Genomic DNA, 21,357 nt, shown 5'->3' on the forward strand with positions numbered 1-21,357 from the left:
ACAAGAGACAAACAATCTTTTGATCACAACTGAGTTTTATAAGATGAACAGAATGATTTCTCTCTTTAGAGAAAATGATATAACTTGAAGTTCCTAGAAGAATTCTCAATAATTTGTAAGAGTTTGACCAAAGATGTTTAGAGATGTTTTGAAAGTTAAGTTCTCTAAGAATTCTCTTATTTTCAAAGTAAAGACACACATATATATAAGCCCATTGTGCCTGTTCAAAACAGTTTGAAGAGATGTGTCTTTTCAAAGGATTTTTCTGAAATCTCTTCTCTGGTGATCGATTACATGACTCTTGTAATCGATTACACAAATCAAAATTCAAATAATTTTGTCATTGGTTCATCAGTTCAAAATTTTCAATATACCATTTTCACAAACTCTTTGGTAATCAATTACACTAACCTGATAATCAATTACCTACTCAAAGAGATTTTTGAACTGATTTAACTTTAATAAAAGAATTTTGACAGTAATGATTTTGAGGCCAAACTATAACAATCAAATTGAGATTCTTTTGACAAATTTACTAAGTCCTTATCTTAGATTTTCTTGATCTGATTCTTTGACTTGATTCAATCCGTGCCCATCAAGTAAACTTTTGGCATCATCAAAACCTACATGATATACATTCAAACTAAACATTTCTTCAACTATAAGTGGTTAGTGCTAGAGACATACAAGATTAATTGAGTTTTCCATTTAGTTAAAGACAATTATTATTATTTTATTACTTGGAAAATAGACTTCATGACTATTGAAAAGGATTACAAAAATGACTTGATTGTTTTTCAAGGTTCTTAACATTAGCTGGTTAGTGCTAGACAGATACAAGATTAACTTAGTTTTTAATTTAGCTAAAGACAATTTTTATTGTATTATTACATGTAAAATTGACTTTTTTTGCTATTAAAAAGGAGTTAAATTGACTTGACTTTTTTTTGCTATTAAAATCCACTCCCCCTTGAAAAGGATTTGACCTCAAATCTGTTAGTTCCTCCTCCTCAATATCAGCTTCACCTGCAAAAGGAATTAAATCAGAAATGTTAAAAGTGGTGCTGACTCCATACTCTTATGGGAGGTCCAACCTATAAGCATTGTTATTGATCCTCTCCAAAACCTGAAAAGGTCCATCCCCTCTAGGGCTAAGCTTGTATTTCCTTTTAGTAGGGAATCTATCCTTTCTAAGATGGAGCCAAACCCAGTCACCCTCATTAAGAACTAGCTCATTTCTTCCTTTATTGCCTTTAGTTGAATACACCTTTGTTTGGTTCTCTATTTGGTTCTTAACCCTCTCATGCAACTTCTTTACAAACTCTGACCTAGATTCCCCTTCTTTATGTATAAAAGAAGTGTCCAATGGGAGGGGAATGAGGTCTAACGGTGTTAGGGGATTAAACCCATAGACAACCTCAAAAGGGGACTGTTTGGTGGTTCTATGAACCCCCCCTATTATATGCAAATTCTACATGAGGAAGATACTCATCTCAAGACTTATGGTTGTCTTTCAGAAGAGCCCTTAAAAAGGTGGATAAAGACCTATTAACTACCTCTGTTTGCCCATCAGTTTGTAGATGACAAGTGGTATAGAAAAGAAGTTTAGTTCCTAGCTTAGCCCATAAGGTTTTCCAAAAGTGGCTAAGGAACTTAGCATCTCTATCTGACACAATGGTCCTAGGCAAACAATGGAGTCTCACAACTTCCCTGAAAAAGAGTTTTGAGATGTGGGAAGCATCATCCACCTTGTGGCATGGTATAAAGTGTGCCATCTTGCTAAACCTATCCACCACCACAAAGATAGAGTCTACACCTATTTGGGTTCTAGGAAGCCCAAGGACAAAGTCCATACTAATGTCTACCCAAGGTGCAGAAGGGATGGGTAAAGGTGTGTATAGCCCATGAGGCATCACCCTAGACTTGGCTTGTAAACAAGCCACACACCTAGTGCAATGCTTATGGACATCTTTCTTCATATGGGGCCAATAAAACTTTTCTTTGAGTAAGACAAGGGTCTTGTCTATTCCAAAGTGGCCTATGAGTCCACTCTCATGGCTCTCTTTCACAAGTAATTTCCTAATGGATCCTTGGGGTATGCAAAGCTTTCCCTCTTTGAACAAATACCCCTCAGCCAAATAGAATCCATCTTGGGCCTTTTTCCCACAACTCTCGTAAATGGGAGAGAAATGTTCATCTAAAGCATACAAGTTCCTAATATTATCAAATCCTAAAATTTGAGCTCTTAGGGAGCAAAACAATGTGTGTCTTCTAGAGAGGGCATCAGCTACCACATTTGTTTTTCTCTTTTTGTATTTGATAACATATGGAAATTGTTCTAGGTACTCTACCCATTTTGCATGTCTTTTGTTTAACTTGATTTGCCCTCTAATGTACTTAAGTGATTGATGATCACTATGAATGACAAATTCCTTGGAAACAAGGTAATGTTCCCAAGTTTGGAGGGCTCTTATTAAGGCATAAAGCTCTTTATCATAGATGGGGTAGTTGAGGGTAACACTATGAAGTTTTTCACTAAAATAAGCAATAGGGTGCCCACCTTGTAACAATACAGCTCCAACTCCCACTCCAGAGGCATCACATTCTAGCTCAAAAGTTTTAGAAAAGTCAGGAAGAGATAGAACAGGTGCCTTAGTAAGCTTTTCTTTAAGCAAAGCAAAGGCTTGCTCTTGTTTTTCACCCCAGGTAAATGCCACATTCTTTTTCACCAGCTCATTGAGAGGTGATGCAATTGTAGAGAAATTAGGAACGAACCTTCTATTGAAGCTTGCTAACCCATGGAAGCTCCTAATATCTCCCACACTTTTTGGAGTGGGCCATTCTTGGATGACCTTAATTTTCTCAGGGTCCACTTGGACCCCATTTCTACCAACTACAAACCCTAAGAAAACTATATCATCTGCACAAAAGGTACACTTCTCTATATTTGCATAGAGGGTGTTTTTCCTAAGGACTGAAGGAACTTGCCTGAGATGTCCTAAGTGATCATCTAGGCTCCTACTGTACACTAAAATATCATCAAAATAAAAAAACTAAAAATCTACCTATGAAATCCCTTAAGACGTGATGCATAAGCCTCATAAAGGTGCTTGGTGCATTAGTGAGCCCAAAAGGCATCACTAGCCATTCATACAAACCAAACTTGGTCTTGAAAGCAGTTTTCCACTCATCACCTTTTTTCATCCTGATTTGGTGATAACCAATTTTAAGATCAATTTTTGAAAAGATATTGGCACCATGCAACTCATCAAGCAAATCATCAAGTCTAGGAATGGGGTGCCTATACTTTATAGTGATGTTGTTGATGGTCCTGCAATATGTACACATTCTCCACGTACCATCCTTTTTGGGCACCAACAACACTGCCACAGCACATGGGCTTAGGCTCTCTTGGACCCAACCCTTCTCCAACAATTCTTTAACCTGAGACTCTATCTCCTTAGTCTCCTAAGGGTTAGTCCTATAGGCTGACCTATTAGGAAGGCTTGCTCCTAGGACTAAATCTATTTGGTGTTCTATTCCCCTTAAAGGAGGTAGCCCAGGGGGTATCTCTTTGGCAAATATATCACCAAATTCATGTGACAGTTCTTGGACCTTTGGGGGTAAGGTCTCAAATGTAGGAATTGTGGCAGTGCTAAGGGATGTTTCCCTTGATAGGAGAAGGTAGAAAGATTGTTTAAAAATATGTCCTGCCTCCATGGGAACTATATCACAATTAACTTCATCCTTATATGTCTCAATGGAGAAAGGTACCTTCACTTGTTAGTTAACTATCATTTCCCTTTGCTCATTGAGCCATTGAATTTTATAAGGTTTTGGGTGGGGAATGATAGTGAGGTTCAACTTGGAAACTAATCTTGTGCTACAACAATTGTAACAAGATCCACTATCCATAATGAGAGAACAAGTTTTATCTAAAATTTTGCATCATGTATGAAAGATGTTCTCTCTTTGGGATTGAGATAGATCACAAGATTGACCTCCAAGGATCCTTCTAACCATTAAGAGGTCACCTTCTTCATGGGGGTAGACTTCCTCACTAGACTCTTCACCCGTTACTTCATCTTCACTTCCACTAGAGGAAGGGGAAGAAGTAGTCTCCTCTTGACTACTATAAATGTCTTAACGCCTCATGATAATGGTTTTCATTGTGGGGCATTGAGAGGCAATGTGACCTCTCCCAATACATTTAAGGCATTTAATGTTGCTAGTCCTTTCTTGGGAACTAGTCTTAGGGGTGTATTTCTCTATGGTCTTACCCTTATCTTCCTTGGGTTTAGAAGGTGCAGCCCCCAAAATTCCATGGGCTTGGTCCTTCCTTGGATAAGAGTGAGAGCCATAAGATTTTGAAGAAGGCTTTATTTTAAGTTGTTGCTCCACTCTTATACAAAATTGGACTAGCTCATCTAGGTCCCTCTATGGAAGGAGTTCAACCTTGTCCCATACTTCCATATTAAGCCCACTAAGTGATGAGAATCCTGAAAATGGCCAAATACAGGCTAAAGGCCCAAGTGGAGAAGGACGAAGGCCCAAGTAGAGAAGGACAAAGCCCCCGAGTGGAGAAGGATGAAGGCCCAAGTGGAGAAGGATGAAGGCCCAGAGGCAGAGACACTATCAAGACTATTAATTGTTTTGAAGGCCCATAATAAATATGTTCTATTTTTTTATTTATAATTTTTTTGGCCCAAACTGTTTTGAAGGCCCATGTCTATTTTTATCTTTTTGTTCAGATACACTATAAGTATTGGTTTTTGTTTTCAATAAAAAAAACTTTTGGCATTTTCATAAAATTTGGTGAGAGCTTCTCTCTAGGTTCCTTGTTCAACGAATCTCAAACTTATCAAGATAATCCTTGTGGCGTCTATCCTGACTTATCTTCCTTCACTGGAAGTGGCGTCATCCAAAATCTCCGTAGCCTGTATCAAACGTTCCGCCCCATGAGGTTCACATCATCTGGTATCAGAGCTTCGGTTCTTGATATAGGTTCTATCCTATCCTATTATTTTTCTTTGTAATTTATCCAGGTTCGTGTTTTGTCCTTGTCCTGTTATTTGTTTTCTTGTTTGCATCTTGTTGCGTTCTCGTTTGTGTCTTTGTTTCGTTCTTGTTCTTGTTCTTGTCACATTTTTGTTCTTGTTCTTGTTTCTTGTGTCTTTCAGACTTTGTGTCAAAAAAAAATCTGTTTGAGTTCTGTTTCAAGTAAAAAAAAAGTTGCTGAAATTTTTTTAAAAAAGAAAGAAAGTGGGTGTTTAATCTTTGAACACGAAATTGAGTCAGTGAGAGTCTTTTTTTGGCAGAAAATCATGTACCAAATCCCCTTATCTAGATTCTCCTTTGAATTCTGAGCGTTTTGATATATAGTGGGCCTCAAACGGACAATCGTAGCAAAAGTTATGAGCATTTGAAGTTTACTGGTCATATCTATTATCTTATCTGTTATCCTATCTATTATCTTATTTGTTATCATATCTGTTATCCAAATTAAATCTAATTTGTTATCCAAATCCAATCTAATCTGTTATCCAAATCAAATCTAATATATTATCCAAATCAAATCAAATCTTTTATCCAAATCAAATCCAATCTGCTATCCAAATCAAGTCCAAATTGTTATCCCAAATCAAATCTGTTACTCAGTCTGTGATAATTATATTGTCTTTCCTTTTATATTATATTACCTTGTGTGTCTAATTTGGTCCATCCAGAAACTTAAGAGGGAACACGAGTGGTAAAAGGCAATGGTGAAAACATCACACAAAAGCCTATATTGAGAGCATCAAACATGAGTGAACTACCATCAAAGAGAGAAACATGTGAGTAGAGTGTGGTGAGGTCCGGAATCTTTTTTTAATTTACTGCAAAATTCTTTGTTCCTTAATCATGGCAGGAGCTGGTGACAATGGTGGTGTATATCATCAACTGAACGGATTTCAGCGTTTATTACTGGACGCGATGACTACACAAATGCAACGTTTGTTAAAACGTAACAATGAAGAGCTCTACAGGCGAATAGAAGGACTAGAGCACCAAATGAATCCAAATGTTGGGAGACCTTATGGTGGCAACAAAAGGGTCAATGATGGATCGAACCGAATAGAGGGGCAAGACAGAATTGAGGGAGTAAAACTCAATGTATCCTCTTTTAAAGGCAGGAGTGACCTAGACGCCTACCTTACCTGGGAGATGAAGATTCAGCATGCATTCTCCTACAATGATTATCCGGAAGAGCAGAAGGTGAAGTTAGCAGCAGCTACATTCTCAGACTATGCCCTTGTTTGGTGGAAGAAAAATCAAAGAGAGATGAAGAGAGAAGAAGGGCGGGAGATAGATACATGGACTGAGATGAGAAGGGTTATACAAAAGAGGTATGTTCCAACTAGTTACAGTAGAACCATGCGACACAAACTCCAAAGGTTATCCCAGGGAAGTTTGATTGTTGAGGACAAGGAGATGGAGATGGCACTAGTGAGGGCCAACATTGAAGAGGACACCAAAGTAGTGCATGATGGCTTCACCAACAAGATTTCTTTCCAGCACCATGACCAGAAAATTATTCATAAACCTCTATCCCTCAGAGAAGTGTGTGATGATCAAATCAGAAAGAGCGAAAAGAGAGAACAAGAGAAAGACAATAGTGAGGCACCACAGAGGAATAGAAAAAGGAAGAGTGATACACTTGAGAGATGGAGTGATACACAAGAGAGAGAGTGATAATTCTAACCAATTCACTATTTATGTTTATCCTAGTGTTCAACCCTTATTGCAGGAATTTAAAGATGTCTTTTCCAAGGAGATTCCTCATGGACTGCCACCTTCAAGAAGCATAGAACATCAAGTTGATCTCCTTCCAGAAGCTTTATTGCCTAACAGGTCAACTTACAACAGCAAGCCCTAAGAGACTCAGTATAAGGATGCACAGGACAAAGTTGAGTATGTGAAAAGATTGTATGACCAAGTAAAGGTGCAAATTGCAAAGAAGAATGAAAGTTATGCCAAGCAAGCCAACAAAAAAAGGAAGGAAGTGGTACTTGAACCCGGTGATGATCCTGGACATTTGAGGGCAAATGTTTTCCAAGAAGGAGGGAATGATGAGAATCCTGAAAATGGTCAAATACAAGCTAAAGGCCCAAGTGGAGAAGGATGAAGGCCCAAGTGGAGAAGGATGAAGGCCCAGAGGCAGAGACACTATCAAGACTATTAATTGTTTTAAAGGCCCATAATAAATATGTTCTATTTTTTTATTTATAATTTTTTGGCCCAAACTGTTTTGAAGGCCCATGTTTATTTTTATCTTTTTGTTCAAATACACTATAAGTATTGATTTTTGTTTTCAATAAAAAAACTTTTGGCATTTTCATAAAATTTGGTGAGAGCTTCTCTCTAGGTTCCGTATTGAATCAGTCTCAGACTTATCAAGGTAATCCTTGTGGCGTCTACCCTGACTTATCTTCCTTCACTGGAAGTGGCGTCATCCAAAATCTCCGTAGCCTGTATCAAGTGATCCGCTCGTAGTCAGGTTCACATCACTAAGGAACCTAGCTATGCTTGTTCTTTCCTCCTCCCTAAGTCCAACTCAAGAGTAGTTCCATTTGTTGTCTATATTCTTCAACATTCATACTCCCTTGTCTAAGCCTCTAGAGCTTGTCCATAAACTCCATTTCATAGTAGGAGGGAATGTGCCTCTTCCTAAGGGCACTCTTAAGATCATTCCAATACTCTACTGGAGGATCCTCATGAATCCTTCGTTCCCTAACAAGGGAAGTCCACCAATAGAGGGCATACCCTTGAAAGCTAAGGGTGACTAATGGAACTTTTCTCTCTTCGCTGATATGATGGCAAGCAAATAGTTATTCAACCTTCATTTCCCAATCTAAGTAAGCCTCAACATTATCTTTTCCATGGAAATATGGGAGACTAATGTTAACCTCTTGAGGCATTCTATCCTTTTCTCTTCTTTGGGAGTGATGTTTAGTATGTGAACTATGGCGCCATCTATAATAGTCGCTAAGTTCTTCACTTAAACTCTTGCAAGAGAGTCATGACTACTATAGGAGGCATGTTTTTCTCCTTTCTTTTTTTTCATTATTTTTCTTCTTTCTTCCTCTCTTATTTTCTCTCTTTCATCTTGACTTATTTCTTCCTCTCTTATTTTCTCTCTTTCATCTTGACTTATTTCTTCCTCTCTTATTTTCTCTCTTTCATCTTGACTTATTTCTTTCACTCTATTTTTACCTTTTTATTTTCTCTCTTGTTTTTCTTTCACAACTTAAGGGATCTCAACTCATCTAATATCTTATACAAGGGGTCCTTAGGAGTAGAACCCTCACCAATAACACTAGATGAAGAATGAAGACTCATGTTGGTTCCTAAGTTATGGTTCTTTCTTGTTGGGGGTTTGAAAACAAAAGGTAAAAGAAACTATGGTTGAAACTAGCCAAAATAAACACTAAAAGAGGTGTGAAAGATAAGGTAAAAAGTAATTGGTAAAAGGCAAGCTATCTAGGTTGTTTGACAGTGTAAGGTAAAGAAAATAAGCTATGAAAGTAAGCAAGAAATGTAAACTAGGCGAATCCTAAGAGTGTTTGGATGACCACATTTAAGGTTCCAAACAAAACACTCACAATCCTAAGGGAAAATTGCCTAAAATTATTACACACAAATGGAATTAGGGTGACTTATTGGAGGCTCCCAACTTACTTCCAATGAAAGACCTTTTTGTTACAAAATTTGAAAGCAATGAAAGTAAGTAAATTGTCAATTACAAAATTACAACAAGGTCCTCAACTTTGGTGGTTGTTCTCTCTTTGGTGATTCACTCAATTTGGAGTGCTTCTTAGTCCAATAGCTCTTAAGGTGGTTTTCCCCTTGCTTCTTGATTCAAATTCTTCAAGAGATGGCACCAATCCTCCTTTCCATTTCACTATATGGCGAGTCACAAACAAGGAAACAAAGAGACAAGTAATAACCAAAGACCAAAAAATTAAATGGAAGCTAAACCAATAGATTTTTAACAAGAAAAATTTTCAAGGATTATTCAACAATTAAAGCAATGAAAATCACATAAAAGCAAGCTAGGACTCAAAGAGAAACCTAGAATGGCTCTAGAGTAGAGTAAAAAAAACAAAAAAAAATAAGACTCAAGAAACCTCTAGTTTTGGCACTTGTTTTAACACTAATTTTCAATTGAAATTTCAGAACTAAGATTAGTATAAAATAGACACCAATTATAGAATAAGTTTTGAGCCAAAACAACAAGCACACTTCCCTTTCACTTTTTTTTCGTGGACACTGATTTTTTTTTCCAACTTCTATGATTTTTATTATTTTTTCCTTTTATCCAAATTGCTTGGTTCTTTTTTTATAATTATTTTCTATATGTTTAGAAAATTCAGTAAAAATTTCAGCTCAAAATTCGTAGTGACCAATTGCCAGTAATTTATACAAATTTGTATGTTCAAGCTACCAGCACCAGCAATTTCAACCTAGAAATCAAGAGTAATGTTTATGTTGCTTAAGGCTTGGATAGTTACAATTTGTGTTTGCTTATGCTCAATTATCTTGAATAACACAATTCAAGAGAGCTTAAGACTTATTTTGATTCACAAATCCAACCACAACTCTGCACCACAACTCAACTTCATCATAGGCATCATGTAGGAAACATAGAAAACAAAAACAAAGTTCAACAACAAGACTACTTGTAGGAATTGATTTAGAACATGTTATGAACTAAATAACATGCATGAATTAGACTCAAAATTCAAAATATTAACTAAGAATGACAATAATACATGAACTAATATATCTAGAATTCAATCAAGAAAATAAAAATTCAACACAAACTTAGAACATAATGTGACAATTATTAGGACTAAACATGACTCTAAGAGAACATGGATTAAGTGATTTGCACTTAAATTTTTGTGTTTATTTTTTTCTAATCAATATTTTGGAAGAAAATTTAGATCTAAAGGTTCAGCACAAGAAGATTATGAATGAAAAATGATAGAACCTAAAATCAACACAAAAATATGATTCAAGAGTAGATCTATAAAATTTGAACCATAGAAATGCAAGAACAAATGTAGATCTAAGATTTAATCGGTTTATTTTTTTGAATCTACTCTAAACAACACCAAACCACAAGACAGTGGAGGATATACATGGAGAATAAGACAAAGAACTAGGAATTAAAGTGAATTGACCGAATAAAAAGATAGAGGAAGCAAAAGAACATCACCTAGATGAAGATGCTCTTGATACCACATGATATAGCTCCATGTGGAGCTTGTAGGCCTTGGATCTTCTTCATCAATGGATTCCTTTGCTTCTTGAGGTCTGATTGCAGCAGAATGGACAAGGAGAAAGATGAATGGATATGCCACTTTGAGTAGAAGATGAGTCTAGAAGAAGCTCACTACCATAGGAAGCCATAGATAATAGCTTGAAGGAAGAAGAAGATGAATGAAGGGAGAGGAAGAGAAGAGCATGAAATTTAGTGCCTCTAAAGAAATCTGAAATTTGAAGTTTAATTCTCAAATGCTCAAAGTTGAAAAAATGTACACACATGACCTCTATTTATAGCCTAAGTGTCACACAAAATTGGAGGAAAATTTGAATTTCAATTCAAATTTCACTTGAATTTGAAATTGAATTTGTGGAACCAAATTTTCACTAATTATGATTAGTGAATTTCAGTTATGGTTCAGCCCATTAATCCAAGATCAATTCCAAGATTCTCCACTAAGTGTGCTTAGGTATCATGAGGCATGTAAAGCATGAAGGACATGCACAAAGTGTGATTATATGATGTGACAATGGGGTGTAATAAGCAAATGCTCACCTCCCCCTCTAAAATTTAATTGGATTGGGCTTCTACCAATTCAATTAAATTTATTTCCCAACACACACATCAAGTATTCACTTAGTGTGTGTGAAATTACAAAACTACCCCTAATACAAAAAGTAGTCTAGGTGCCCTAAAATACAAGGACTGAAAAATCCTATATTTCTAGGGTACCCTACCTATATTATGGAGTCCTAAATACAAGGACCAAATATAATGACATCCTAATCTAATATGTACAAAGATAATTGGACCCAACCTTGACCCATGGGCTCAGAAATCTACCTTGAGGTTCATGAGAACCCTAGGGCCTTCTTTAGCAACTCTAGCCCAATCCTCTTGAAGCCTCTGGCTCATGGATCTAGTAACTGGTCCCTTCCTAGGGAGGATTGCATCAAAGAGAAAATCCAAGAGTTGAAACCCTATCAACTCAAAATCCATTGGTAACCCTAACCAAGATTAAACTTTTACAAAGAAATCAAAATTAGATTGAATGTACACCTTTAATGTGCAGATCAAAACTTCTTCAAGCTTTATCATAGATGATCAACCCATGATGAATGATCCTTGATCAACTTGACTCTCATGAAGAAATGCAGAAACAACTCCTTAGATGACTTTTAGATTGTATTTTCAAAAGATCATAAAAAGAGTCACTAGTGAGAAAGAACATGTGAGAGCATTTATAATTTTTTACTGACAAAACAACTTTAATCAATTACCAAAACATGTAATTGACTATTTTGATCAAAATACCCTTGTTATGCATTTTCAAAATCGTGGTATTCAATTAAACTATGTGGTATTTGATTATCTCAATTAACAAAGAGCTTTTATTGCTCTGTGACCCAAAGTAATCAATTACAATAACTGGTATTCGATTATTTTGTCTTCCAAAAAGTAATCTAAGCATTTTCAGAAGCACTGTAATCGATTATAATAAGTGGTAATCAGTTATCTCATTACACAGAACCTATCCTTCTCTTGTAATTGATTATTGTATTTGATAATCGATTAATTCGATGATTTTTGGCTAAATCTCAATAAAAGATTATTCTTGTGCTAGTCTTTTCATCTTGTAATTGATTACATCAAATGATAATTGATTACACTATGAACAATTAATTTGTTTTTCTTCCAAAAACTAATTAATCAAGTCATCATGAATCATTATCCTAAAGAATGTAGAAGGTATAAAAACCACTCTAAAGCACACACATACCTATCTAGAGCAATCAATATAATGCCAACAATCAATATAATATGTCACATCTATTAAGTGTGTTTTGAGATGTCAAATATCAAAATAAAAAAAACTAAGATACAAGATTCTTCAATCTACATTTTGTTTAGATCCCCCAAATAATTTTTGACATGTGCCAGTGTTATTTACCCAAATGGAGAGTTCTTGTTTATTTTACTATGACTAAAAGATTCTTCGGCATGATCACTTGACCAAGACCAAGTGAATTTCATGGAGTAGTCTTTGTATTGCACGAGTAGTCCTTGTGTGGCATGACATTTCATGCATGATATGTTGTCATAATTGTTTGATTCATCTCTTATGTTTGGTTGATTGCATTTAATTGATTTTTTTTCCACATGAAATAAGTATCAGCTAGATTATAACAATAGCTGTTATTCTTTTAAATAATAAAATAATGGTAATATATTTATGATAACATAAATGATATTTATTATTATATAATTAAGCAATCAAATACGTTTATAATGGAATAATTATATAATTTTCTAGATGCAAATAAAATTTTTTGCTTTTGTGAAATTTTATCCTCCATTAAAATTTAAAATAATATTGCTAAACTAACATAAAAAATATATTATTAAAATCATTAAATGTAATATTATTGCAATAATAAAAACCTCAAAATATTTTTTTAAGAATTAATGTGATTTTATAAATAAAATTTCTGAACTTAAGTAAAACTAATAATTAAATTAGTGCCGATAATGAAAGTGGAAATAAAATAATATTATCTAAAATTATAAACAATAGCAAAATAGAATCAAATGAAAAATAATAAAATAACTTTATAATAGTTACAAATAAATGAAATAATATTAAAAAATGATAAATCATAGAAATATTAAAATTTGAATAGTGAAAATAAAAAAAATAGTTGGCAAATGGCATCATGATATTAAGAAAGATATGATCATATTAAAAATGAATATTATAAAACTTATGAATTTTAATATTAATTGATAAAAAATAATAATTAAGTGATAATACAATACGAAATAATATATAAAACAAAACAATATTAGTATAAAATTTCTTATTAATTATATAAAATATAGTTAAATTTTAACAAAAATAACTCATTATAAATATTATCTTATTATTATAATTATATAATTTTGTATCTTAATATAATTTATATATATATATATATATATATATATATATATATATATATATATATGTGATTATAAAACGAATTAATAAAATTACCAAGTTTAATAAAAAAAATTTATAAATATAAGTATTCAATTTATCACTCTATTTTTTCATCAAACTCGGCATCTTCCAAAAGTTTCGTTTTTCTTTTTTAAATTTCTTGATAATGTTTTTTTTCTTAGATTTTTACGGTTTCTCATATTTAAATAACCAGTGAAAAACATGAGTATGATAATAAGTGGTAGTTATAACTTATAAAAGTGGCCTACTAGTCAAGAGGGAATTATCCAATTATTAGAAGTGCAAAATGAGAAAGTACTTTTTAAGGAAAAGCAGAAGCCAAAACTAAAAGATGTACATATTTTTGGTACGAAAGATAGGCTAGATGAGTAGAAGTACATATATAAAAAATTCAAAAATATTTTGATTGATCATGGGCTCCACAAGCCAAGCCACCCCTGATTATGGCAATTTTCGTCATGAAATGTCAATTTGTCTTAGATATTCATTGTTGACCCTTATTCTTTGCGAAATATATTTTATCGTAAGGGATTTCCAAAGTCCAAACAAATTTTAAGCCTATCTTTTACGCATGCTTGAGCATTGATCATTTTTCTTATTTTGGCAAAAACGTTAGTAAAAATTCAACGGTTTTTCCTCAAATGGTACTAAAAAATATTAACACGGCAAGTCTCCCACGTAGATCAATGCAATTCAAATTGTGATTAACACAAACAATACCAAGATGTTGAGTAATTCACATGTTAATCATGATTAACAGTACATCTTTACCCCTATATATACATAAGAAAGATACTCACAATTGCCATAGTAATATTTGGTTTTTGTGTGTTTCAGTGTAACTTCCTAAAATAAAACACGAGACAAGGGTTTCACATATGTGGTGCGTGCCTCAGTGCATGAAAGCTGGAATGGCAACAAGCAGTGGCAACACCAACACAAAATCTCAGAATGTGAATGTGAAAGCTGTTGTGACTATTGAACAAAGTGATGGTGGACTTGTGCCAAATCTCATTAATTCAGCGGTAGATGGGATCAAAGAGTTAGCTGGGAAAACACTTGTTTTGGAGCTTGTTAGTGATGAGCTTGATCCAAGTAAGTTCAACTTCTTTAGGTTGTTTTTTTTATGTTTCTTTTAAAAGAGTTTATAAGCTTGATCCAGATATTATAAAGTTTGTTTATATGGTAAATTAGGTAATTTCAGTCATTTATGAGAATTAAGTAAAGATGTTACGGTACATATATACATAATAAATTATGAATGTATTGAAATGATAAAAATCGATTTACTCTTTTTCATTTGGAGGAGTCAAATCTTTATATATTGTACCCGTCTCTGAAGTGATGAGAAATTTATAAAGTATTGATGGATGTGAAAAAGGTGTAAAAAAATAATGAACAATACAACCTTTCAAAAAAAAAAAAAAGTGATATAAATATGTTTTAGAATTTATATACTCAATTTGATTATATTAATAATTACATTTTATATGTTAGAATTGAACACGATATCAAAAACTTATAATATACACACACTTTATTTAACCAATTGAACTAGTTTTTTTTTTTTTGGTGATAACAATTGAATCTAATAATATTCTGTTTTAAAATTTAATAATTATTTGAAAATTTATTAATATCGAGATTTTATTGCAAGATAATAGTTTTTATTGTATAATTTTTTGAGTTTGAGTTTGTTGGGATTGCAATGATATTTTTTTTTTTCAATTAGTTGTCAGTAAGTTGAGTATGAAAAATATTCAATAGTGAAGATACTTCTCCATTCAGAGAAAAGTCTCTTTTTCTTTTTATCTATCTGATTCCTTGTTTTCAATTATTCTGTGAATGAAGAAACAAATATAGAGAAGAAGACACCAAAAAGTTCGGTTCAAAATATAGGAAAAAAGGAGGATGAGATACGGTATGAGGCTCAATTTGAGTTATCCACGGATTTTGGAAGTGTGGGTGCTGTTACGATTGAAAACGAGCAACAAGAGGAGGTCTTTCTAAAGAGTATAGTTCTTCATGGCTTCCCTGATATTGGCCACGTTCACTTCACTTGTAATTCATGGATTCAACCCAAGCATGATGGTGCCATGAAGAGAGTCTTCTTTACTGACAAGGTTAGAATTATTAAATTTTGCATTTTAAACATTTTTCCTTTTATGGAAAACAGTTTCAGATTGATACAACTTTGATAGAAAATTATTTTTATGATCCCTTTTCATTTCTATTTACAAGACACAGTTACCTAAAGTGATTAATTTAGTAATTAATAGCAATATACCAGTCCTAAACTTTTTTTTTCTTCTCAAGTATCGTTGTCATTAATATTTGTTTTTTTTTTCTCTTTTTAATTCTCTACCAGTATAATTAATTAGAAATATTTTAGTTTAAAAATAAATAATAAAATAAACATTGTATATGGGTTTTATAAAGACAAATTGACAACTTTTAATTTTGATCTTCTAAATAGAAACGAAAGAATAATATATATGCTTTTTAAATTTGTTAAATACAATATTAGTTGATTTTTTTATCATCAATATTTCTACCTGTTTCACCAAATTTGTAGCATCTTGTGAGCAGTTGGTATTCCATTAGTAAATACTGTTTTTCAAGTGATAAGCCCTCAATATTTGAGAGAACCTTGCAGCTGTCTTGGAGTCATTACCATATACGTACACCACGGCCACCCATGTTTTTCACCGTTAACATTTGTAATTTTCCATTTTATTTTTGAGTTAATTTCTTTGCATTGTTAGTGTATTTATTTTATCCTGTGAACCAATAAGAAATTTATGTCAAGTATGATTTTTAAAGTAATTTTTGTAACCATCAACATGATCATATATAGCAATGTTCGAATTCCGATTGATCTATCACATTAGTATTCAATACATAAAATATTTGACTAAAAAATTATTGAATTTTTTTCAAATATTTAATCCAAGGATATTATCGTAGTAGAGAATAGTGATAAATAGATAGGAGAGAGTCACAAAAATCTCACACTCACTACTTCTCATATATATATGGAAAATTAATCTATACATGGAACAGTCATACCTGCCATCACAAACGCCAAGAGGATTACAAAGACTGAGAGAAGAGGAGCTAGTTCTTCTAAGAGGAAATGGAGAAGGAGAATGTCAAAGTTCTGATAGAATATATGACTATGATGTGTATAATGATATTGGAGATCCAGATACCAATATTGATCTTAAAAGGCCAGTTCTTGGTGGTACTAAACAAAATCCATATCCAAGACGTTGTCGTACCGGTCGAAAGCACTCTGATGCAGGTTATTTAATCTCATGCATACTCATCTTGTCAAATATATTTTTGCTCTATATGTAACAACTTTATATTATATATACCAAGCAACAATTTGTTTTAATTGAACAAATTGAAATCTATTTGCAATATTTGATATTGCATGCAAATGTAGTTGCAGAGAACTCAAAAACTTTGACGTTATAATTGATTTTGTTTGGATGAATTTTTCTATTAGTATTTATAGGAAAAGAAAATAAAAAAGTAAAATGAATTTAACTTCTTCAAATCTACTTTGTAATTCACTTTTTGAATGACTAGATAAGAGAAAATCCATAAAAGTTAAATTGTAACTTAATTATAAGCAAATTTCTTTTCATTTTTTTTTTACTTTTCTCCTGTATAAGTTCTTATAATTATTCAAAGATAGAATAAAAAATTATGTTAATCTAGATTTTTGGCTAGCTACCAAACAACTTAAACAGTATTAATGTCTGTTTGCACTTTATTGCATGTCTTTCTTCATCACATAATAGTTTATAACACACTTTTTCTTTGTTTTCATGCAGACCCATTGTCTGAGAAAAAGAGTTCAGGGTTTTATGTTCCTCGTGACGAGGCATTTGCTAGTATAAAGCAGACACAGTTCACAAGTTCTGCGGTGTCCTTAGGGCTGAATGCGATTTTTGAATCGGTGGACACAATTCTCACAGACCCAAATCTTGGATTTTTCAGCTTCGAAGACATAGACACACTCTTCAAGGAGGGGTTGCATTTACCACCACTTAAGGCCAACGGATTATCGTTGCTCCAAAGAGTCATTCCCAAGTTGATCAAGGCTGCTAATGATACTCAGAATATTTTACGCTTTGATGCCCCAGAAACATTTAAAAGTAAGTAAAGCTATAATAATAATTTGTTATGTTCTATGTACTTAAATTTCGTAGAATGAGTTTAATGTTCTATAAAGATGATGATGATAACGCTCTATAAAGAAGCATTTAAAAGTAAGTACAGTTATATAAATAATTTATTATAAGTTCTATGTACTCAAATTTGATATCAATTTAATAATCATGCACTGCTATAAAATAGTTTTAGACTGTCCTAATAAAAATATAATTAATTAATATCATTTTTAAGATAATTATGATAATTAAATACATATTAATAGTAATTAGATGATAATATAAAATATATATATATATATATATATATATATATATATATATATATATATATATTTATTTATTGATTAGTTGAAACTGGTTGAGAATGATTCAACATATATGATTATTTGTGGTAAAAGTAGAGATAGCCTATTTTCTCATTTGATATCACCAATAAACCTGTTTATTGCACTGCTTCATCTAAATGCACTACAAGTTTAAGTGCAAAAGATGTTGGCTATATATGCTTGAATATTGACATTGATTAATTTTGGGTTGCATTGGAGCGAGCCTGACATGCCTTGTTAGCCAACGAAGGTGGTTCGGTTGGTAAGAATACGATCAAAACACTTGTGTAAACATGGCTTAAGGTGAGGGGTGAAGAGTGCTATAATTATGAAAACATTTAGAAGAATTATGTTCCATAGTAGTTATGGTTTACAAGGTTAAGAAATATGAATGATGACATATTGGTAGACACGTGACCCTTTGAAAAGTTCGGGGTTGGTGCATTTGGGCCAAATGATAGTATTTTTTTGTGAAAGTGGGCCAAATTACAGTTGATTTTTTTATTGTTCTTCAATACCAAGGAGAGGCTTGGATATTGAGAAAATAATTGTTGTGAATTTAAGTGCAGCGTGAATTGGATGAAGAAGTCTCGCATCTAAATTCAAATAGAATTTTTTTTTGGTGAAAAGAGAAATCAAGGCTAAGACGCCAAAGGCCCATAAGAGGCTTGGATATTGAGAAAATAATTGTTGTGAATTCTATTTCCACATATCGTTTTTCTTCTTTTCAAACCTCTCTATATACTTTTGTTTTTATATAGTATTTTAGAAATTAATATTCGTGGAAAATGATGTAAAGAGAAAAACAGGGTACAAATAGAATTTCCATGCCCTGTAAGAGCCTTACACATTAAAGCGAGCACAAACTATAAAAAAAAATAAATGAAGACGAATATATTGATTTAAGATATTCGGTATAATTTTATTTTTCTTTTAAAAAAAAGACAGGTTATCCTTTTAGAGAAGATTTAAGTTATGTAAAAAAAAAGAGGTTATTTAAGCTAATAACATAATATCAAGTGATTGAACCTAAATCTATAGCCTTCCATGAAAGTAGTAAGTTCATTCCAAATCTCTTGTTGAGAGTGGTTTTTGGTATTGCAGGGGATAAGTTCTTTTGGTTTTCAGATGTGGAATTTGCTAGGGAGACTTTGGCAGGTGTCAACCCATATAGCATCCAATTGGTTAAGGTAAGAGTAGCTACAAATATTTTGATTACTTCTTTCACACTATTATGTATGCACAATAACTTTTAAACTTTTCTTTTATGTTTTATTCATTTATTTAGGAATGGCCTTTAACAAGTAAACTAGACCCGCAAATCTATGGTCCACAGGAATCAACAATAACTAGGGAAGTCATTGAGCCACAAATTATCACTTATGGAACAATTGAAGAGGTACCAACAAAGCATTGATGACACTTTATCAAATTAAGAATATATATTTACTATGCTCAAAATTTGTATATTTAATTACATGCAGGCCCTTAAAGAAAAGAAGTTGTTCATGCTGGATTACCATGATTTATTCTTACCATATGTAAGCAAAGTGAGAAAAATTAAGGGCACCACATTATATGGATCACGAACATTATTCTTCCTCACTGATCAAGGGATATTAAAGCCATTAGCTATTGAGCTCACTAGACCACCTATGGATGGAAATCCACAATGGAAACAAGTCTTCCAACCTTCTTGTGATTCAACCAATCTCTGGCTTTGGAGGCTTGCTAAAGCTCATGTTCTGGCCCATGATTCTGGTTATCATGAACTTATAAGTCATTGGTGAGTACTATCAACTAAATTTTTTTGGATCCGTCAATAATTTGACTATTCTTAACATTTAGTTTGTACGAATTTCAGCGAAGCTTAACTAGTGCTAACATGTAATTTTGTTTTGTAGGTTGAGGACTCACTGTGTCGTGGAACCTTTTGTAATTGCAACACATAGGCAACTTAGTTCCATGCATCCAATTTATAGATTATTACATCCTCATTTGAGATATACCATGCAGATTAATTCCCTTGCACGTGAGGCACTTATTAGTGCAAATGGGGTCATTGAAATTTCATTCCTTACTAATAAATATTCAATGGAATTAAGCTCTGTGGCATACGATCAACTTTGGCAATTTGATTCGCAAGCACTTCCCAATGATCTTATTTCCAGGTAAAGTTATCAGAAAGGTTTTAAGTTTGATGAGAAATACTAATAATATACTCTTAAATAAACTTTTTTAAACACATCTTTATGATTATTAAAATTTATTAGAAATTAAAAAATTCAGTCAACAATCTCAATTCTTATTTAATTAATTCTACTGATGATTTTGTAATTTTGAATTGTACTCAACAATTGAATATTCTGAAAAAGAGTGTGTTACAAATTGTTTCCTAACCCTCCTTAGTTTAATTATGTTTTCTTCTTTTTCAAAACCACATTAAGCATTCAATTGTTGATCTTAATTTTATTCTATCTATCAGGGGAATGGCTGTGGCAGATCCTAATGCACCACATGGCCTAAAGCTAACAATTGAAGATTATCCTTTTGCCAATGATGGTCTTCTCATATGGGATGCCATCAAACAATGGGTCACCGACTATGTCAACCATTACTATCCAACCCCAAGCATCATAGAATCTGACCAAGAGCTCCAAGCATGGTGGAAAGAAATCAAAACAGTGGGTCATGGAGACAAATCTGAAGAACCATGGTGGCCAAATCTTAACACATCAAAAGATCTTATTGACATCATAACCACAATAGCTTGGGTAGCATCTGGTCATCATGCAGCTGTGAACTTTTCTCAATATGCTTATGGAGGCTATTTCCCTAACCGACCCACAATTGCAAGAAACAAAATGCCAACAGAAGACCCTTCTGAAGAAGAATGGGGAAATTTTCTAAACAAACCTGAGCAAACTCTTTTGGAGTGTTTCCCATCACAAATTCAAGCAACATTAGTGATGGTAGTCTTGAACTTATTGTCAGATCATTCACTTGATGAACAGTACATTGGGAAATACATGGAGCCATCATGGGCTGAGAATCCAACTATAAAGGTAGCCTTTGAAAGGTTTAATAGGAGATTGAAGGAGATTGAAGGTATTATAGACTCAAGGAATGGAAATAGTAATTTGAAGAACAGACATGGAGCTGGAATAATGCCTTATGAGTTATTGAAGCCATTTTCAGGGCCTGGAGTCACTGGAAAAGGGGTTCCATATAGCATATCTATTTAAAGTTTGGTAATTTAATTAAGGCCAAATTAGAACAATTTATTTTTATTGTTATGTGCCTCATAGGGTCCTAAATAATAAAATATAATGGCACAATGTATTCTTCATATTTTACATTTTATGTACACGGATTATGTTATGGCACAGGAAAATTCCATATCTAGTTCTTCATTTAGTAAAGAACTAGTCTGCAACCCGTGCACATGCACGGGTTGTTTGGTAAGCATTTTCTAAATGTTGATGGACACCAAAATAACAAAATTGTTTAACAGGAAAATGGAGATTAATAGCA

The 21,357-nt window shown here is 33.1% G+C and overlaps 1 protein-coding gene across 1 annotated transcript; it reads left to right on the plus strand.

The window, feature by feature from the left end:
• Nucleotides 1–14,123: 14,123 nt before the first annotated feature.
• LOC100809699 (linoleate 13S-lipoxygenase 2-1, chloroplastic) lies at nt 14,124–21,224 on the plus strand. The gene is made up of 9 exons (XM_003555592.5): nt 14,124–14,405; nt 15,162–15,433; nt 16,374–16,614; nt 17,156–17,479; nt 18,928–19,013; nt 19,112–19,222; nt 19,308–19,609; nt 19,728–19,994; nt 20,309–21,224. The coding sequence occupies exons 1-9, from the start codon at nt 14,189–14,191 to the stop codon at nt 21,066–21,068; spliced, it is 2,580 nt and encodes an 859-aa protein (XP_003555640.1). The 5' UTR covers nt 14,124–14,188; the 3' UTR covers nt 21,069–21,224.
• Nucleotides 21,225–21,357: the final 133 nt, after the last annotated feature.

This window comes from Glycine max, chromosome 20 (assembly GCF_000004515.6).
Source record: "Glycine max cultivar Williams 82 chromosome 20, Glycine_max_v4.0, whole genome shotgun sequence".
NCBI classification, from domain to species: domain Eukaryota; kingdom Viridiplantae; phylum Streptophyta; class Magnoliopsida; order Fabales; family Fabaceae; genus Glycine; species Glycine max.

Coding starts and splice junctions, on each gene's coding strand:
- LOC100809699 (XM_003555592.5), top strand. CDS start 14,189: ATGTGGTGCGTGCCTCAGTGCATGAAAGCTGGAATGGCAACAAGCAGT. Junction 14,406..15,161: donor TAGTGATGAGCTTGATCCAA/GTAAGTTCAACT, acceptor CTGTGAATGAAG/AAACAAATATAGAGAAGAAG. Junction 17,480..18,927: donor TGCCCCAGAAACATTTAAAA/GTAAGTAAAGCT, acceptor TTGGTATTGCAG/GGGATAAGTTCTTTTGGTTT.